At 43.3% G+C, this 15,458-nt stretch overlaps 1 protein-coding gene across 12 annotated transcripts in view; it reads left to right on the forward strand.

The window, feature by feature from the left end:
* LGALS8 (galectin 8) overlaps nucleotides 1-15,458 on the forward strand; it is a 34,903-nt gene that overhangs the window by 7,335 nt on the left and 12,110 nt on the right. For 7 of the 12 annotated variants that reach the window (XM_078434178.2, XM_060642898.3, XM_060642905.3 and 4 more), the window contains one exon: nucleotides 9,649-9,782. In XM_078434178.2, coding sequence (XP_078290304.1) covers nucleotides 9,738-9,782 — 45 coding nt within the window. In that variant the 5' untranslated portion in view covers nucleotides 9,649-9,737. Of the gene's footprint in view, nucleotides 1-6,726; nucleotides 7,000-8,131; nucleotides 8,147-9,648; nucleotides 9,783-15,458 lie in introns of those variants that run through there. The other 5 variants (XM_060642899.3, XM_060642904.3, XM_060642903.3 and 2 more) reach the window with 3 other exon arrangements.

Genomic DNA, 15,458 nt, shown 5'->3' on the forward strand with positions numbered 1-15,458 from the left:
CGTGAAGAATGCCATTAGTATTTTGAAAGGGATTGCGTTGAATCTGTAGATTGCTTTGGGTAGTATGGGCATTTTGATAACATTAATTCTTCCAGTCTGTGAACATGACATATCTTTTTTTTTTTAATTTTTTTTTAATGTTTATTTATTTTTGAGACAGAGAGAGACAGAGCATGAACGGGGGAGGGTCAGAGAGAGGGAGACACAGAATCTGAAGCAGGCTCCAGGCTCTGAGCTGTCAGCACAGAGCCCGACGCGGGGCTCGAACTCACGGACCGTGAGATCATGACCTGAGCCGAAGTCTGACGCTTAACCGACTGAGTCGCCCAGGCGCCCCGACATATCTTTTAACTTATTTGTGTTGTCTTCAGTTTCTTTCATCAGTGCCTTGTAGTTTTGAGAGTACAGGTTTTTCACCTCAAATGATTAAATTTATTCCTAGGTACTTTATTCTTCTTGATGCGATTGTAAATGGGATTGTTAATTTCTGTTTCAGAGAGTTCATTATTAGTGTACAGAAATGCAGCAGATTTCTGCATATTGATTTTCAATCCTGCAACATTACTGAATTCTTTTATTCTGATAGTTTTTTGGCAGAGGCTTTAGGGTCTTTTATATGTAGTAGGTCATCTGGAAATAGTGACGGTTTTACTTCTTCCTGTCCGATTTGGATGCCTTTTATTTATTTTTTCTTGCCTAATTGCTGTGACTAGGGCTTCCAAAACTGTGGTGAATAAAAGTGGTATTGGTGGGCACACTTGTTCCTGATACGGCAGGAAGAGCTTTGAGCTTTTTGCTGTTAAGTATGATATTAGCTGTAGGCCTGTATATGGCCTCTATTACATTTAGGTATGTTCCCTCTGTGCTCACTTTATAGAGATTTTTTATCCTAAGTGGATATTGAATGTAAGCTTTTTCTGTATCGAGATGTTCATATGATTTTCATTCTTCGTTTCATTAATATGGTGTATGACGTTGATTTGTGGATATTGAAACAACCTTGAATCCCCAGAATAAATCCCACTTGATCATGTGTATGATCCTTTTAATATACTGCTGAATTCAGTTTGTAAATGTTTTGTGGTGGATTTTTGCATCTATGTTCGTCAGGGATATTGGCCTATAATTTTCTCTTTTTGTGTAGTGTCTTTCTATGGTTTTGGTATCAGGGTAATGTCAGCCTTGTAGAATAAGTTTGGAAGTGTTCCTTCCTCTTCAGTTTTTTGGAAGAGTTTGAGAAGAACAGGTCTTAGCAATTCTTGAAATGTTGGGGTGCCTGGGTAGCTTGGTTGGTTAAGTGTCTGACTCTTGATTTCGGCTCGGGTTATGATCTCATGGTTCGTGGGATCGAGCCCCACGTTAGGCTCTGTGCTGACAGTGTGGAGCCTGCTTGGAATTCTCTCTCTCCCTCTCTCTCTGCCCCTCCCCTGCACATGCTCTCTCCCTCTCTCTCTCTCTCTCTCTCTCAAAATAAATAAATAAAATAACCCCAATTCTTGAAATGTTTGGTAGAATTCACCTGTGAAGCTTTCTAGTATTGAATTTTTGTTTATTAGGAGTTTTTTGGTTACTGATTCAATTTCCTTACTAGTAATTAGTTTCTTCAGGTTTTCAGTTTCTTCCTGATTCAGTCTTGAAAGATTGTATCCATTTCTTGTAGGTTGTCCAATTTTTTGGCATATAATCATTCCTAGTAGTGTCTTATGATCCTTTGTATTTCTGGATATCAGTTGTAACTTCTCTTTCATTTATGATTTTATTTTTTCGTCCCTGTCTTCTTCCTTCCTTTCTCCCTCCCCACCCCTCCCTCCTTCCTTCCCTTCCTTTCCTGCCTTCCTGCCTTCTTTCCTAGCAGGGGAGAGGGGCAGAGGGAGAGAGAGAGAATTCCAAGCAGGCTCTATGCTTAGTGTGGAGCCCAGTGTGGGGCTCAATCCCACAACCCTGGGATCATGATCTGAGCCTAAATCAGGAGTCAGACACTCAACTGACTGAGCCACCCAGGCGCCCCTGTCTTTTTCTTGATGAGTCTGGTTAAAGGTTTATCTGTATTGTTTATCTTCTCAAAGAATCCTTTCATTGATCTTTACTTTTTTTGGTCTCTATTCATTTATTTCTGTTCTGATTTTTATTATTTCCTTCCTTTTACTAATTTTGTACTGTGTTCTTTTTTTCTATTTCCTTGAAGTTTAAGATTAGATTTTTTTCTTTTTTTCTTTTTCTTTCTTTTTTTTTCTTTTTTCTTGAGATAGGCTATGAACTTCCCTCTTGGAACTAGTTTTGCTGCATCCCATAGATTTTAGAATGGTGTGTTTTCATTTGTTTAAAGGTATTTTTTATTTCTCCTTTGACTTTTTTTCATTGGCCCTTTGGTTGTTTAGTAGCGTGTTCTTTGGTCTCCAGATGTTTGTGGGTTTTTTTTTTGCTTTCTTTTTGTAATTGATTTCTAGATTTCTAATTCCACTGTGGTTGGAAAAGTTGCTTGATATGATTTCAGTCTTCTTAAATTTATTGAGACTTATTTTGTGGCCTAACATGTGATCTTTCCTAGAGAATTTGCATGCGTACTTGAGAAGAATTTGTAATCTGCTCTTTTTGGAGGGGACGTTCTGAATGTATCTGTTCTGTCCACCTGGTCTAATGTGCCTTTCGAGGCCAGTGTTTACTTACTAATTTTCTGCCTGGATGATCTATACAATGATGTAAGTGGGGTGTTAAAGTTCCCTACTGTTACTGTATTGCTGTTAATTTATCCTCTTGTGTTTGTTAGTATTTGCTTTATATATTTAGGTGCTTCTGTGTTGGGTGAATAAATATTTATAACTGCTACATCTTCTTGTTGGGTTGATTTATCATTATGTAATGCTCCTTTGTTTCTTGTTTCAGTCTTTGTTTTAAAAACTTTTGTCTGGTACAAGTATTGCTGTACCAGCTTGCTTTTCTTTCCTATTTGTGTAGAATGTGTTTTCCATCCTTTCACTTTGAGTTGGTGTGTGTCTTTAGATCTTAAGTGAGTCTCCTGTAGGCAGCATATAGATGTTGAAGAGAATGTTTTTTTTCTTATTGCATGTTTTGTTTTGTTTTTTCCAATTCCTTATTCCCTCATTTGCTGAAGATTAATTAACCATAACATCACAGGTTTATTTTCTGTTTCTATTCTGTCCACTTGATCTGTGTGTCTATTTTTGTACCATATTGTTTTGAATACTGCAGTTTTGTAATATAACTTGAAATCTGGAATTGTGATACCTCTGGCTTTGTTTCTCCTTTTCAAGATTGCTTCAGCAATTCAGGATATTTTATGGTTTCATACAAATTTTAGGATTATTTGTTATAGTTCTGTGAAAAATGCTGTTGCTATTTTGGTAGGGATTGTGTTGAATATGTAGATTGCTTCGGGTAGCATACACGTGGTTTTTCGGTAGCATCAGCATTTTAACAACATTTGTTCTTCCAACCCACGAGCCTGGAATGTCTTTCCATTTGTGCCATCTTCAGTTTCTTTCACCAGTTTTCAAAGTACAAGTCTTTTACCTCCTTGGTTAACTTTATTCCTTAGAGATTTTACTATTTTTGGTGCAATTGGAAATGGGAGTTTTCTTAATTTCTCTTTCTATGTTTCATTATCAGTGTATAAAAATGCAGATTTTTGTACATTGATTTGGTATCCTGTGGCCTTACTGAATTGCTTCAGCAGTTCTAGTAGTTTTTTGGTGTGGTCTCTAGGGTTTTCTATGCATAGTATTATGTCATCTGCAAATAGTGACAGGCCTTATTAACTAATTTGGGTCCCTGCTATTCTTTTTTCTTGTCTGACTTCTGTGGCTAGTACTTCCAGTACTGTGCTGAATAGAAGTGGTGAGAGAGTGAACATTCTTGTCTTATTCCTGACGTTAGGGGAAAACCTCTTCAGTTTTTCCCCATTTAGGATGGTATTAACTGTGGGGTTTCATATATGGCTCTTATTATATTGAGATATGTTCCATTTAAACCTACTTTGTTGAGGGTTTTTCTCATGGATGGATGTTGTACTTTGTCACATATTTTTTCTGCATCCATTGAAACTACTGTATGGTTTTAATCCTCTTATTGATGTGGTGTATCATGTTTATTGACTTGGGAATATTGAACCACCCTTGTATCCAAAAGTAAGTTCCATTTGATCGTAGTGAATGATTTTTTCAATGTATTGTTGGATTTGATATGCTAATATTTTGTTGAAGATTTTTGCATCTGTGTTCATCAGAGATATTGACTTGTAGTTCTCTTTTCTTGTGATATCTTTATTTGGTTTTGGTATCAGGATAATGCTGACCTCATAGAATGAATTTGGAAGTTTTTCTTCCTTTTATCTTTTTTGGAATAGTTTGAGAATAGGTAGTAACTCTTCTTTAAATGTTTGGTAGAATTCACCTGCGAAGCCATTTGGTCCTGGACTTCTGTTTATTGGGCATTTTTAATTTTCAGATTCAGTTTCATTGCTAGTAATCGGTCTATTCAAATTTTCTATTTCTTCTTCAATTTAGGTAGGTTATGTGTTTCTAGGAATTTATCCATTTCTTCTAGCTTGCCTAATTTGTTGGCATATAGTTTTTCATAATATTGTCTTACAATCCTTTGTATTTCTGTGTTGTTGTTTTTTCTCCTCTTTCATTTCTGATTTTTTTGGTCTTACTTAATGAGTCTGGGTAAAGACATATCAATTTTGTTGATTTTTTCAAAGAAAAGATCAGCTCCTGTTTTCACTAATCTGTTCTATTGGTTTTTTTAAGTTTCTGTATCCTTTGTATCTGCCGTCATCTTTATTGTTTCCTTCCTTCTGCTGGTTTTTTTTTTTTTCTTCATAGTTTCTTGAGGTTTAAGGTTAGATTGCTTAGTTTGTTTTTTTCTTTTTAATGTTTATTTATTATTTTGATAGAGACAGAGAGAGAGAGAGCAAGTGCAAGTGGGAGAGGGGCAGAGAGAGAGAGGCAGACACAGAATTCAAAGCAGGCTCCAGGCTCTGAGCTGTCAGCACAGAGCCTGACATAGGGCTCAAACTCATGGACCACAATATCGTGACCTGAGCCAAAGTCAGACATTTAACTGACTGAGGCACCAGGTGCCCCTAGATTGTTTAATTTTTGATTTTCCTTCCTGAGGTAGGCCTGTATTGCTCTAAACTTCCCTTTTATAACTGCTTTTGCTGCATCCCAAAGATTTTGGACTGTTGTGTTTTCATTTTCGTTTGTGTCCATGTATATATTTTTTTATTTCCTCTTTGATTTTTTTTATTGACCCATCCAGTGTTTAGTAGCATGTTTTAACTTCCATGTATTTGGCTCTTTCCACATTTTTTCTTGTGGTCAACTTCTAGTTTCACCGAAACTAGAAGAAAAGCTGCATGGTATGATTTTGATCTTTTTTAATTCATTGATGCTTGTTTTGTGGCCTGACATATGATCTGTTGTTGAGAATGTATACTTGAAAAGAATGTGTTTTCTGCTGGTTTAGGATGGAATGCTCTGATGTCTGTTAAATCCATCTGGTCCAACGTGTCATTCAAAGCCACTGTTCTCTTGTTGATGTTCTGTTCGGATTATCTGTCCATTGATATGAGTGGGGTGTTCAAGTCCCCTACTACTATTGTATTACTATTGATTAGTTCCTTTATGTTTGTTATGAATGGTTTTATGTATCTGGGTGCTTCCATATCAGGTGCATAAGTATTTATAATTGTTATATCTTCTTGTTGGGTTGTCCCCTTTATGATTATATAGTATCCTTATTTGCCTCTTGTAGTCTTTGTTTTAAAGTCTGTTTTGACCAATATAAGTATTGCTACTCTGGCTTTCTTTTTAAATCTGTTTGCCTGATGTTTCTCCATCCCTTTACTTTTAGCTTGCATGTGTCCCCTTCTATTCCGAATGATAGCCTTGCTTGATAGAGTATTATTGGCTGCAGATTTATTTCCTCTCAGCACTTTGAATATATCATTCTATTCCCTTCTGGCCTGCATGGTTTCTGTTGAAGGATCAGCTGATAGCCTCATGGGGTTCCCCTTGTATGTAACTGTTTTCTTTTCTCTTGCTGCTTTTAAAATTCTCTTGTTGTCACTACTTTTGTGCCATTTTAATTACTATGTGTCTTGGTGTGGACCACTTTGGGTTGATTTTCTTGGGGACTCTCTGTGTCTCCTGGATCTGGATGTCTGTTTTCTTCCTGGATTTGGGAAGATTTCAGCTATTATGTCTTCAAATAACACTTCTGTCCCCTGTTTTCTCGCTTTCCTTCTAGGATTCCTATAGTATGAATGTTGAGCTTGATGGAGTCACTGAGTTCCCTGTTCTCATTTTGCATAATTTGTTTCTTTCAACTGCTCAGCTTGATTACTTTCCATTACTCTCTCCTCTAGGTCATTGATTCATTCTTCTGCTTTGGTACTCTACTGTTTATTCCATTAGTGTATTTTAATTTCATCTATTGTGTTCCTCATCTTCGATTGTTTTTTTTGTTTTTTTGTTTTTGTTTTTTTTAAATCTCTGTTCAGTGTCTCACTGACATCCTCCACTTTCCTCCTCAAGTCAGGTGTGTACTTTATGGCCATTACTTTGCATTGTCTATCTGGCATATTACTTGTCTCCCTTTTGCTTAGGTCTCCTCTGTGGTTTTGTCCTACTCTTCTGTTTGGAACGTATTCATCTGTCTCCTCATTTTGTCTAACTCTCTGGGTCTGTTTCTTTGTGTTAGGAAAGTCTCCTACATTTCCTGCTCTTGAAAATCATGGCTTTATGAAGAGGAGCTCCTGTTCACTGAGGGGTATCGTGTGTGTGTGTTGCATGCACCCTGCTGTTGTGGCTGAGCCACTTTTGACTTCAGCCCATTCATTTGCAGTGGCTGTCTTTGCCGGCTGCGGACAGCGTTTGGTCCCTGTGGTGTTAGTGGACCAGTCTCGGGCTGCCTTGGGCTTGAGTTGAGTCAGAGCAGGCATTTGCCAGAGATGCAGTAGCTCCGAACTTCAGGGTGAGCCGTCTGCGTTGTTCCCTGAGAAGCTTTAGTTGGTGGGTGGGGTGTGCAGTCAGAGCAGGTGTCTGCCCCCAGCCCACTGCTGGGTCCACAGTCAGACTGGTGTGTGTGGTTATCGTCCCCTCTCCCCAGGGTGGGAGTCACTTTGGAGTGGTGCTGGCCCCGGTTGGGGCTGCTTGCACATGGCCAGGCCTGTGGCCCTGGTTTGAATGGGCTCCAGCCCAGAGCGTATCGGAGGGGGTGGACCCCCAACATGGGGGCTAGAGGGGTGCGGTGGGGCAGTGGTGTTAGCAAGGTTTGCCTGCTGCTGGTTTTCTCGCAGGAGAGGTCCTGAAGCAGAATGAGGCAGGCCTGGCTAGGAGGGGCAGATTCCTGAAGCAGTGGAAGCAACTCAGGTGGTGAATGTCAGCACAGCTTTGGCTCCCACAGGTGGCTGTGTGTTTATGCAGGGTGGGGAGAGGGAAATAGTGCTCACCAGGGTCTTTGCTCCTGGAGCAGTACCCTGTTGATCTCTGTTCCTGCTGGATGTGCTCAGAGATGAGTGAATACATCTCCCGTGTGCCTCAGGCATTTTTCAAATTGCTGCTTATCTAGGCAGTATCTCTGGGCTGTTTGTTGAGCCATTTCTTTAAGGTCAAGGATTCAGCTTCTCTCCCTCCCGGCTTTCCCATAGCTGAGCCCACTGATTTTTAAAATTCCAGGTTTAAATCCCACTGGTTGCATGAACTCACAAAATCTAGCCCCTCCGGTTTTCAAAGCCAGATGTTACGGGGATTTGTCTTCCCTGTGGGGTCTTCTTGGTGTGATAGTCCGTTTCCCTTCTCTGCACCTGTGGGTTCCTCCCTCCTGGACTGTGTGTTTAGCTTTCCACTGTGTCTCCACCCTTCCTTCCCTCTTCTGTGTGGTCTTTTTTCTTCATTTAGTTGCGGAGTTTGTTCTGCCTTTGGGCCATTTTCTGTTTTATGCTGATATGAATGTTATCTGGGAACACCGTGAACTTAGGGTCCTCCTACTCCACCGTCTTCCCACAGTCCTCTACCTTGTGTGTTTTTGTTTTTGTGTTTTGTTTTGAAATCCATTCAGCCATCCTAAGCCTTTTGATGAGCATTTAGTCCATTTACTTTTTTAAAGTAATTATTGACAGGTATGTATTTATTGCCATTTTGTTGATGGTTTTCTGGTTGATTTTACAGTTCTCTTGCTCTCTTCTCCTGTGACTTTATGACTTTCTTTCATGTTATGTTTAGATTCCTTTCTGGTTTTTTTGGTAATTTCTTGCATTTTCCCTTGGCTGATGTTCTCACTGTTCATTCGCTCTTCTCCCCGGTTCAGTAAGCATCTTTTCGACCATGACTTTGAACTCTTTATTGGGTACATTGTTTTGTTTTGTTTCATTCTTTTTCTGAAGTTTTGTCTTGTTCTTGTGTTTGGAACATACTGTTCCGTCTCGTTTTGCCTCACTCTGTGTTTGTATGTATGAGGTAGTTCAGCTCTGTCTCCTGGTCTTCTTGTTCTTGAAGGAGCGGCTTTATGTGGATGTCCTATGGGGCACAGACACGCGCTCCCCCTTGGCCACCAGAGGCAGCTGCTCCAGGGTTCTCCCCTGCGGCAGGGCTGCGACTGTGTACGTGCTCTGGTGGGCAGGGCTGGCCTCCTGCCCCGCTGGCTGTTGGGCCTGCCTGAACCGCTTCAGGTTGCTCTGCTGGGCAGGGTCACTGTCCTGTTGGCAGCAAGGCCACGCTGAGACATAAGGTTACGTGGGGCTCTCAGCAGTGTGCACCCCCTGACATGAGCAGTCTAGAAAGCGGATTCCAAAATGGCGTCCACCAGGATCAGCATGGCAGAATGAGAGAGCAAAATGACTGCCGACGGTGTCTCGGTTCCCCGGGAGAGGCCCAGCTGTCCTAGCTTCTCTCGCAGATGCTCCAAGGTTAATAAGTGGGTCTCCTTCACCTCTGGTCTGTGTGTTTTTTGGTCTGGTATTTTTGTACTGGTTTCTGGGCCGAGGGAGTCTTCACACAGGCCCTTCAAGAATGGGTTTTCCTTCCCCTGTAGTTCTATAGTTTTCATGGGTGATTCCCTGTTGGTTCTGAAAGCCAGCTGTTTTGGGGGCCGGGCCATCTGTGCAGGATGGAAGGGTTGGGGTGCCTGATGCGAGCTTGAATCTCTGACTCCTCTGGGAGAATTTCCGTGCCTTTGAGATCTGTCTGGACTGTGGAATGCCGTTGCCTGGGGTGTGGTTTTTCCATTCGTGAGGCTGTATCTCTGCCTCTTCTTGCGGAGGCTCTGTTCATCCAGATCCCAGGCCCCCTTCAAAAGGAGGTAGTCCATGTGTAGCAGTAGAGTCGCTGTGTCCGTGGGAGGGGGTGAGCTCAGGATCTTCCCGTGTGGCCATTTTGAGCCCTCTCCTCTACTAATGTATATTTTAAGTCACTGTTTCCTGTTTCCTGCTGATAATCCCAAATTGTTTGGCGTGTAAGTACACGAGGGAAGGTACTTCCCTGATCTGATCTGGGGGTCAGATCGTTGATGGTAATAGCAACCTGTTATTTGGTAACTAATATAACTTAAACTTGGAGTCAGTTACGATATGAAGAAAAATGATGCATGCTAATTTTTCTTTCCCTCTGTTTTGATTTTACACAGGACAGGTGCCTCCGATTCAATCTGAGAAGTCTTAAAACCTTCGATCATACGTAGAATAGAGACCTCAATCAACGATAAGGTGGAAAAGAATGATGTTGTCCCTAAACAACCTGCAGAATGTCACCTATAACCCGGTAACTGATTCCTATGAAATCACTTTTTATCTGTGGCAGGATGTAGAGCAAATCCAATTGGATAGTAATTATCTATTCCTGGGGGGGGGGGCGGGGGGAGACCATGAAATTCAGTGAACGTGTATGGAAAGTACCCACTGTGTGAGAGGGACTGTGCCGGTTGCTGACCGAAAAACAGATACGGCCCTCGGAGCTCGGTCTGGTGGAGGACAAAGTCACAGTGACCGTACAGGGTGGTGAGAACGTGTTCTGAAGGGAGAGCATGGGGTCTGGTGGAGGGAAGCTGACTTTGGTGCTGGGAGGATCATCACAAGACAATATTTTAAAGGAAAATGGATTCATTGCTCTAAAAGTTTTTAATTTTCTTTCTTAATTAGACCCTGGTCATGAGAAGTAAATGTCTCAGCTTTTCCCTTGCCTTTCAAATACTGCTTCGTACTTGAGCAGGGAAAAGGCCAAAAGCTAGTGGCAAGACGGAGAAAGAGAAGAATGAGAGTCTTGTGGTTCAAGGGCCCCAGCTACTGCAGTTGCTGGAACTTTCAGTGTACGTCCTTGGAAATAATGAATGGGTTTTAGTTTTACGTGGTGATTAAGAGTCTTTAGAAATGTCTAGTTTCCACATATATGAAGCTGGATCCTGAATTTAGGTCTAAGATAGAGTTACTTTTTTTTTTTTTTTTTTTTTTTAAATAACCCCCTGTCCCCAGAGACTCGTGGGCAAGAGAGGGACGGGGAGGGTCCCCGAAGCATGACCCTGACCTGGTCTCATTTTCTTGTTATTCACTTTGTAGTTGTAACTCTTTTTCTTAACCTAAGCTTTGACGTCATTGTGCAGAATGAGGTACCATCGCCACATCAAGCAAAACTCAGTTTTAGAAGAAATAGCCTTAAATAGTACTGGCTTCGAAAGGAAGACTGACTGAATTTGAAGTCAGTGAGACATTTAAAATGCTTTTCTGGATCCCAGAGTTCAGAACATCTCAAGGTTGTAGACTGACTTTCTGCAAAGATTAAAAAAAAAAAAATGCTGCCTGTCAAGGGTGACTGAAGTACCGTGTTGGCTCCGGCCTGGAGGGGGAGGGATGGTCAGGTCACACTCCTCAGTTCTGCGCTTCAGTAAGATGACTTCTGTGAACGTTACCCCGAAAGCAGTTTTGCAGGTTAACGTGCGCGCGCATCTTCCTGAGGAAGGTTCATTTCCTGAGGAAGGGCCTGGGGAAGTGGTGCTGCCCCAGGGCAGGAAATGCAGCCAGGGCTCCCAGAAGGCCTTGCTGCCGTTCTGAGCATGGTTCGTGGTGACAGTGTCCCAGAGCAGATAATTTTGGCAGATGGCCTATGTACGTGTATATATGTATATGTATGGTCTCTTCTCAAAGCAGAAAAGGATGGAGGTAGAAAGATTGAACTTAATAGCAAAACTGACATTGAGCCCTGTCTTTAAATTTCACTTCTTAAAATACTCGCAGCGCCGAGCACGCACACTCGGCTCCAGCTCTCCCTCAGGGTTTTGACTGATCACTAACAAAATAACCGTAACGCAAGAAAGTAGTGTTTTCGAAGGCTAGCTTGTGCAGTATCCCAGCTGATTACCTTAAAATCTCAGGAATTTTAGCAGCGGCTCAGATTGGCTGTTGTGAGTTAATAGGCCGCTTGTAACCATTCATTCCACCTGGCGCTCAAAAGCTCACCATTCCGCTCTCCTTCGGAAGCTCGCTTCCACATTATCTTTTTCTCCTTTGTCCCTTACCATTTGACCCGACATCCTTTGTCCCTTACCACTTGACCTTAAAACAAAACCGTAAAATCTTTTAATCTCCGAGGTCCCTTCCAGCCTCTGTTCCCTTGTTCTTCCCTTGCTGGTCCCGGGCCTGAGAGCGTCAGCGTCTGTCTCTGCGGACTTGATGTCCTCACCACAGCTCTGCCCTCTGGTTTTCGTTTTTGTTGTTTTTTCACTCTTTCTTAAATTGTTTTCAACTCTTTCTTAATTTCTTTCTTGTCTTCACTAGTCGTGTCTTTTGCTTTCTCTTTGTGTCTTTCCTGATCATCGTCAGACCTTTTGAGCGTGTACACAGTGTATAAATTGTTCCGGCCTTTTACCTGAGGCTCCCGCTTCTTAGACTTAGTTCAAAACCAAAGTCGTGTCTTCCTCCCTGGATCAGCTCCCCTCTCTCGGGTTTGTTTCCGTTTCTGTCCGTGTCTTTCTGCTGTTTCACTTCTGCTGTTCCCGTGCCGCCAAGCCCCGCATAGTTTGAACAGAAGCTGCGTTCAGAATTTCATTTCATTTGTGTCAAACCTCAGTGGCTTTTCCTTTATCATCATTGTTTTTAAAATCTGAAGAGAGTATGTGTAAATCATTTGTAAGAATTCAAAGAGTATTTGAGGGTTTCACGAACACATAAAATTGCCATGTACCCTGTGCTCAGTTCCCCTCCCTGAGGGCAGTCACATTCAGCAGGTTTTGTAGATCCTTCCTGAGAACACACGTGAGTGTCCGAGCGTGCGCGTTGTGTGTATCACTTCATAGATCCTGTTTGCTTCCGCATCTGGGTCGTACAGTAGGATCCCCCGTTTTACTGAGTGCTTCGCACAGAGCGAGGGCTCGTGGCAGCCCGCTTTTCCAACAGCATTTGCTCTCTTTTGCTCTCTTCATGTCTCTGTGTCACAGTTTGGAGATTCTGGCAATATTTCAGACTTTTTCATTATTATCATATTTGTTATGGCGATCGGTGATTACAGCTTCCTGAAAGCTCAGATGATGGTTTGCTTTTTTTAGCAATATTTTTAAGTTAAGGAATGCACTTTTTTAAAGATACAATGCTATCGCACACTTAATAGACTGCAGTATAATGTAACCGTAACTTTTTTTTTTTAAGTTTATTTTGAGAGAGAGCGAGCATGCACAAGCAGGGGAGGGGTAGGGAGATGAGAGAGAGAATCCCAAGCAGACTCTGTGCAGTCAGCTCAGAGCCCGATGTGGGGCTCGAACCCACAAACTGCAAGAACATGACACAAGCTGAAATCAAAAGACGCTTAACTGAATGAGCCACCTAGATACCCCGAAACAACTTTTTTATGCACTGGGAAACCAAAAAATTTATCTGAATAGCTTTATTGCAGTGTTCACTTTATTGAAGCGGTTTAGAAACTGAACCCACAATATCTCCGAGGTATGCCTGTATATAAACTGTTGTGTATGCGGCTTTTTTCCATTTGATACATTTTGGAGAGACTGGCACACTTATAGCTTCTCACTTATTTTCATGGCTGCATAATTGGGCCACTGTATGGATATACTATAACTCCTTTAACCAGTTTCCATTAAGGGACTGTTTCCTTTTGTGATTGTATCTAGTGCTGTGATGTACATCCCAGTATATGCGTCTTTAAGCATACGTGCCAGTATTTTGTAGGATAAATCTGTAAAAGCGGAATCACTGGGCCAAAAGATATGATTGCCATTTCATTATCTTTTTTTAATCTTCCTTATTTTGCCGTGTCCGAGATGTTGACAGTCTTCCCGTATCGAAAGGACTTCCCTGATATGAGTGTCCAGCCTGACCGATCGATCGTTCTCTCCTTTCTCTCTCATTGGCTGCATCAGGGTCTCCGACACACACCCCATTGTGATGATTCACTGGCACAGTCCTGCTCACGGCTGTGATTTACTATAGTGAAGTGATAGCAAAGTCATAAAGGGAGAGGCACCTGGGGCAAAGTCTAAGGGGGACCAGGCGCAAGGTCCCATGGGCCTCTCTCAGTGGAGTCACCCAAGATGGACTTGAATCCCCCAGCAGCAAGCTGTCACGGTGCATGTGAAACGTCGCCTACCGGGGAAGCTCATCAGAGAGTCACTGCCGGGAGATCGTATCTGGGGCCGGTCTCGCGGACTGCTTCTGCCTAGCACGTACCGAAATTCCAGACTCCTGGAAGGAGAGCAGGTTTTTAGCATAAACTGGATTGTTTGCACACAGTTTGCAAACAGGAGACCACCCTTTTCCATGTGGGTGGTGGGTGCTGTCCCCAAATCCAAGTTCCTAGACACCAGCCAAGGGCCAACCTCGTAAGGAGGCCACCTTTCAAGGACAGCAGTCAGTTCTGCTTTGTTCCCTTTTCTGCACACTCCCTCGCTTTACAAACCCATCGAGGCTTTGCCCCTGACTTTTCCTTCCTCTCAGTTTATCTACCTGGATATCTTTCATAATCACCTCTGCTCTGACTTTAGAGCATGAGTTCTGGCCCTTCACTTAACTTGTGCCGAATCTCCCACTCTGTTCAGTCATACAGGCTCTTTCTTAGATGTCCTGCTGAGCCGTCGCACGGGAAGCGTTCAGAACTAAACTCCTCATCATCCTTCTGAATCTGTTTCCTCCCCAGTTTCACCATTGTAGTTGGTGGCCCGATATAGATGGTTTCCTTTGAAATATTTCTCGTACCTCGCTCTTCCTCTCCCCGCCCGCAGCGTCTGCTGCCATCAGCCTGGATTATATTTTCTCCTTATGCCAGGCTTCCTGCAAGTAGCCAGTCTCCCAGATAACCCCTGCCCTCCGGCACATTTTTACCCCCCTGGACTGTTGTTCCTAAACCCCATTTTCATTATATCATCCTCTTTGTTTTTAACATGTTTAAAAAAATTGTTTTCATGTTTGTTTAGAGAGAGAGTGTGAGTGGGGGAGGGGCAGAGAGAGAGAGAGAGAGAGAGAGAGAGAGGGAGGATCCCAAGCAGGTTCCACCACTGTCCGCGCAGAGCCTGGGGCGGGGCTCGAGCCCACGAACCGGGAGATCATGACCTGAGCGGAAATTAAGAGTCCCACGCTTAAGCAGTTGAGCCACACAGGTACCCCTCCCTCGTTGTATCTCTCTAAAATCTGACCCTGCCTGTCTGGCACTGCTCCCTTGCTGCTTACTCTCTAGCAGACATGTTTTATCTTTTCCTGCCTCTCTGCTTTTGTAAATGGACATTTCTACCCGAACTGGCTTTCTCCTCCTAAGCTCCCAGCTCAAATCACACCTCCACCATAAAGTGTCTCTGGGCAGCTCGGAACTCTTTATACACTTTTCTGAAGCACTGATTTGGCACTGGCTTACCACCCCATATTTTAAGCCCTTGAGTCAGTCGTGGTTTGTAGTTGCGAGCATAAAAGCCAGCCTCTAAGCAGAGATGATTAATTTGTGAATCGCTAAACTAAGATGTATCAAATGAGACCGCGTGGTTCTCCGGATCGCTGGTAGGTTTGAAGAACCGGACTTGGCGAGGCCTGGTCACGGACCACGTCCAAAGTGCCGCCTGAAGTGTTTCCGCCGAGACCTCTGGCGCCACCCCTGGACACGGGTGGTACCGGCAACACCGCCAGCGCCTCGGCTGCGCCTGCGCGTGGCCGCTGCCCGCTGGCGGAGCGAACGCCGCCCGATGGCGGCTTCTGGGCCCTGGCTCCAACTTGGAGTCTGAGGCGGGGCTCCTGAGTGACCGGGTTTCGTCGTACACCCTGGCCGCTCGCTGCAGTCTGGGTGGGGCCGAATGTTCGCAGGTGGAGAGGCTCTTCCAGTCGTGGAAGGAGACTGTGGTTCTGAACGGCCAGAGGGTCATGTTTCTCCTCTGCTTCTCCTTCCGCGGGTGTCTGACTTCTTCCCGGCTGTTCTAGGAGCGCCTCCGGATGGGCCGTCGTGCGTCTTTCTAGC

This window comes from Panthera onca, chromosome D2 (assembly GCF_046562875.1).
Source record: "Panthera onca isolate mPanOnc1 chromosome D2, mPanOnc1 haplotype 2, whole genome shotgun sequence".
Classification (NCBI taxonomy): Eukaryota; Metazoa; Chordata; class Mammalia; order Carnivora; family Felidae; genus Panthera; species Panthera onca.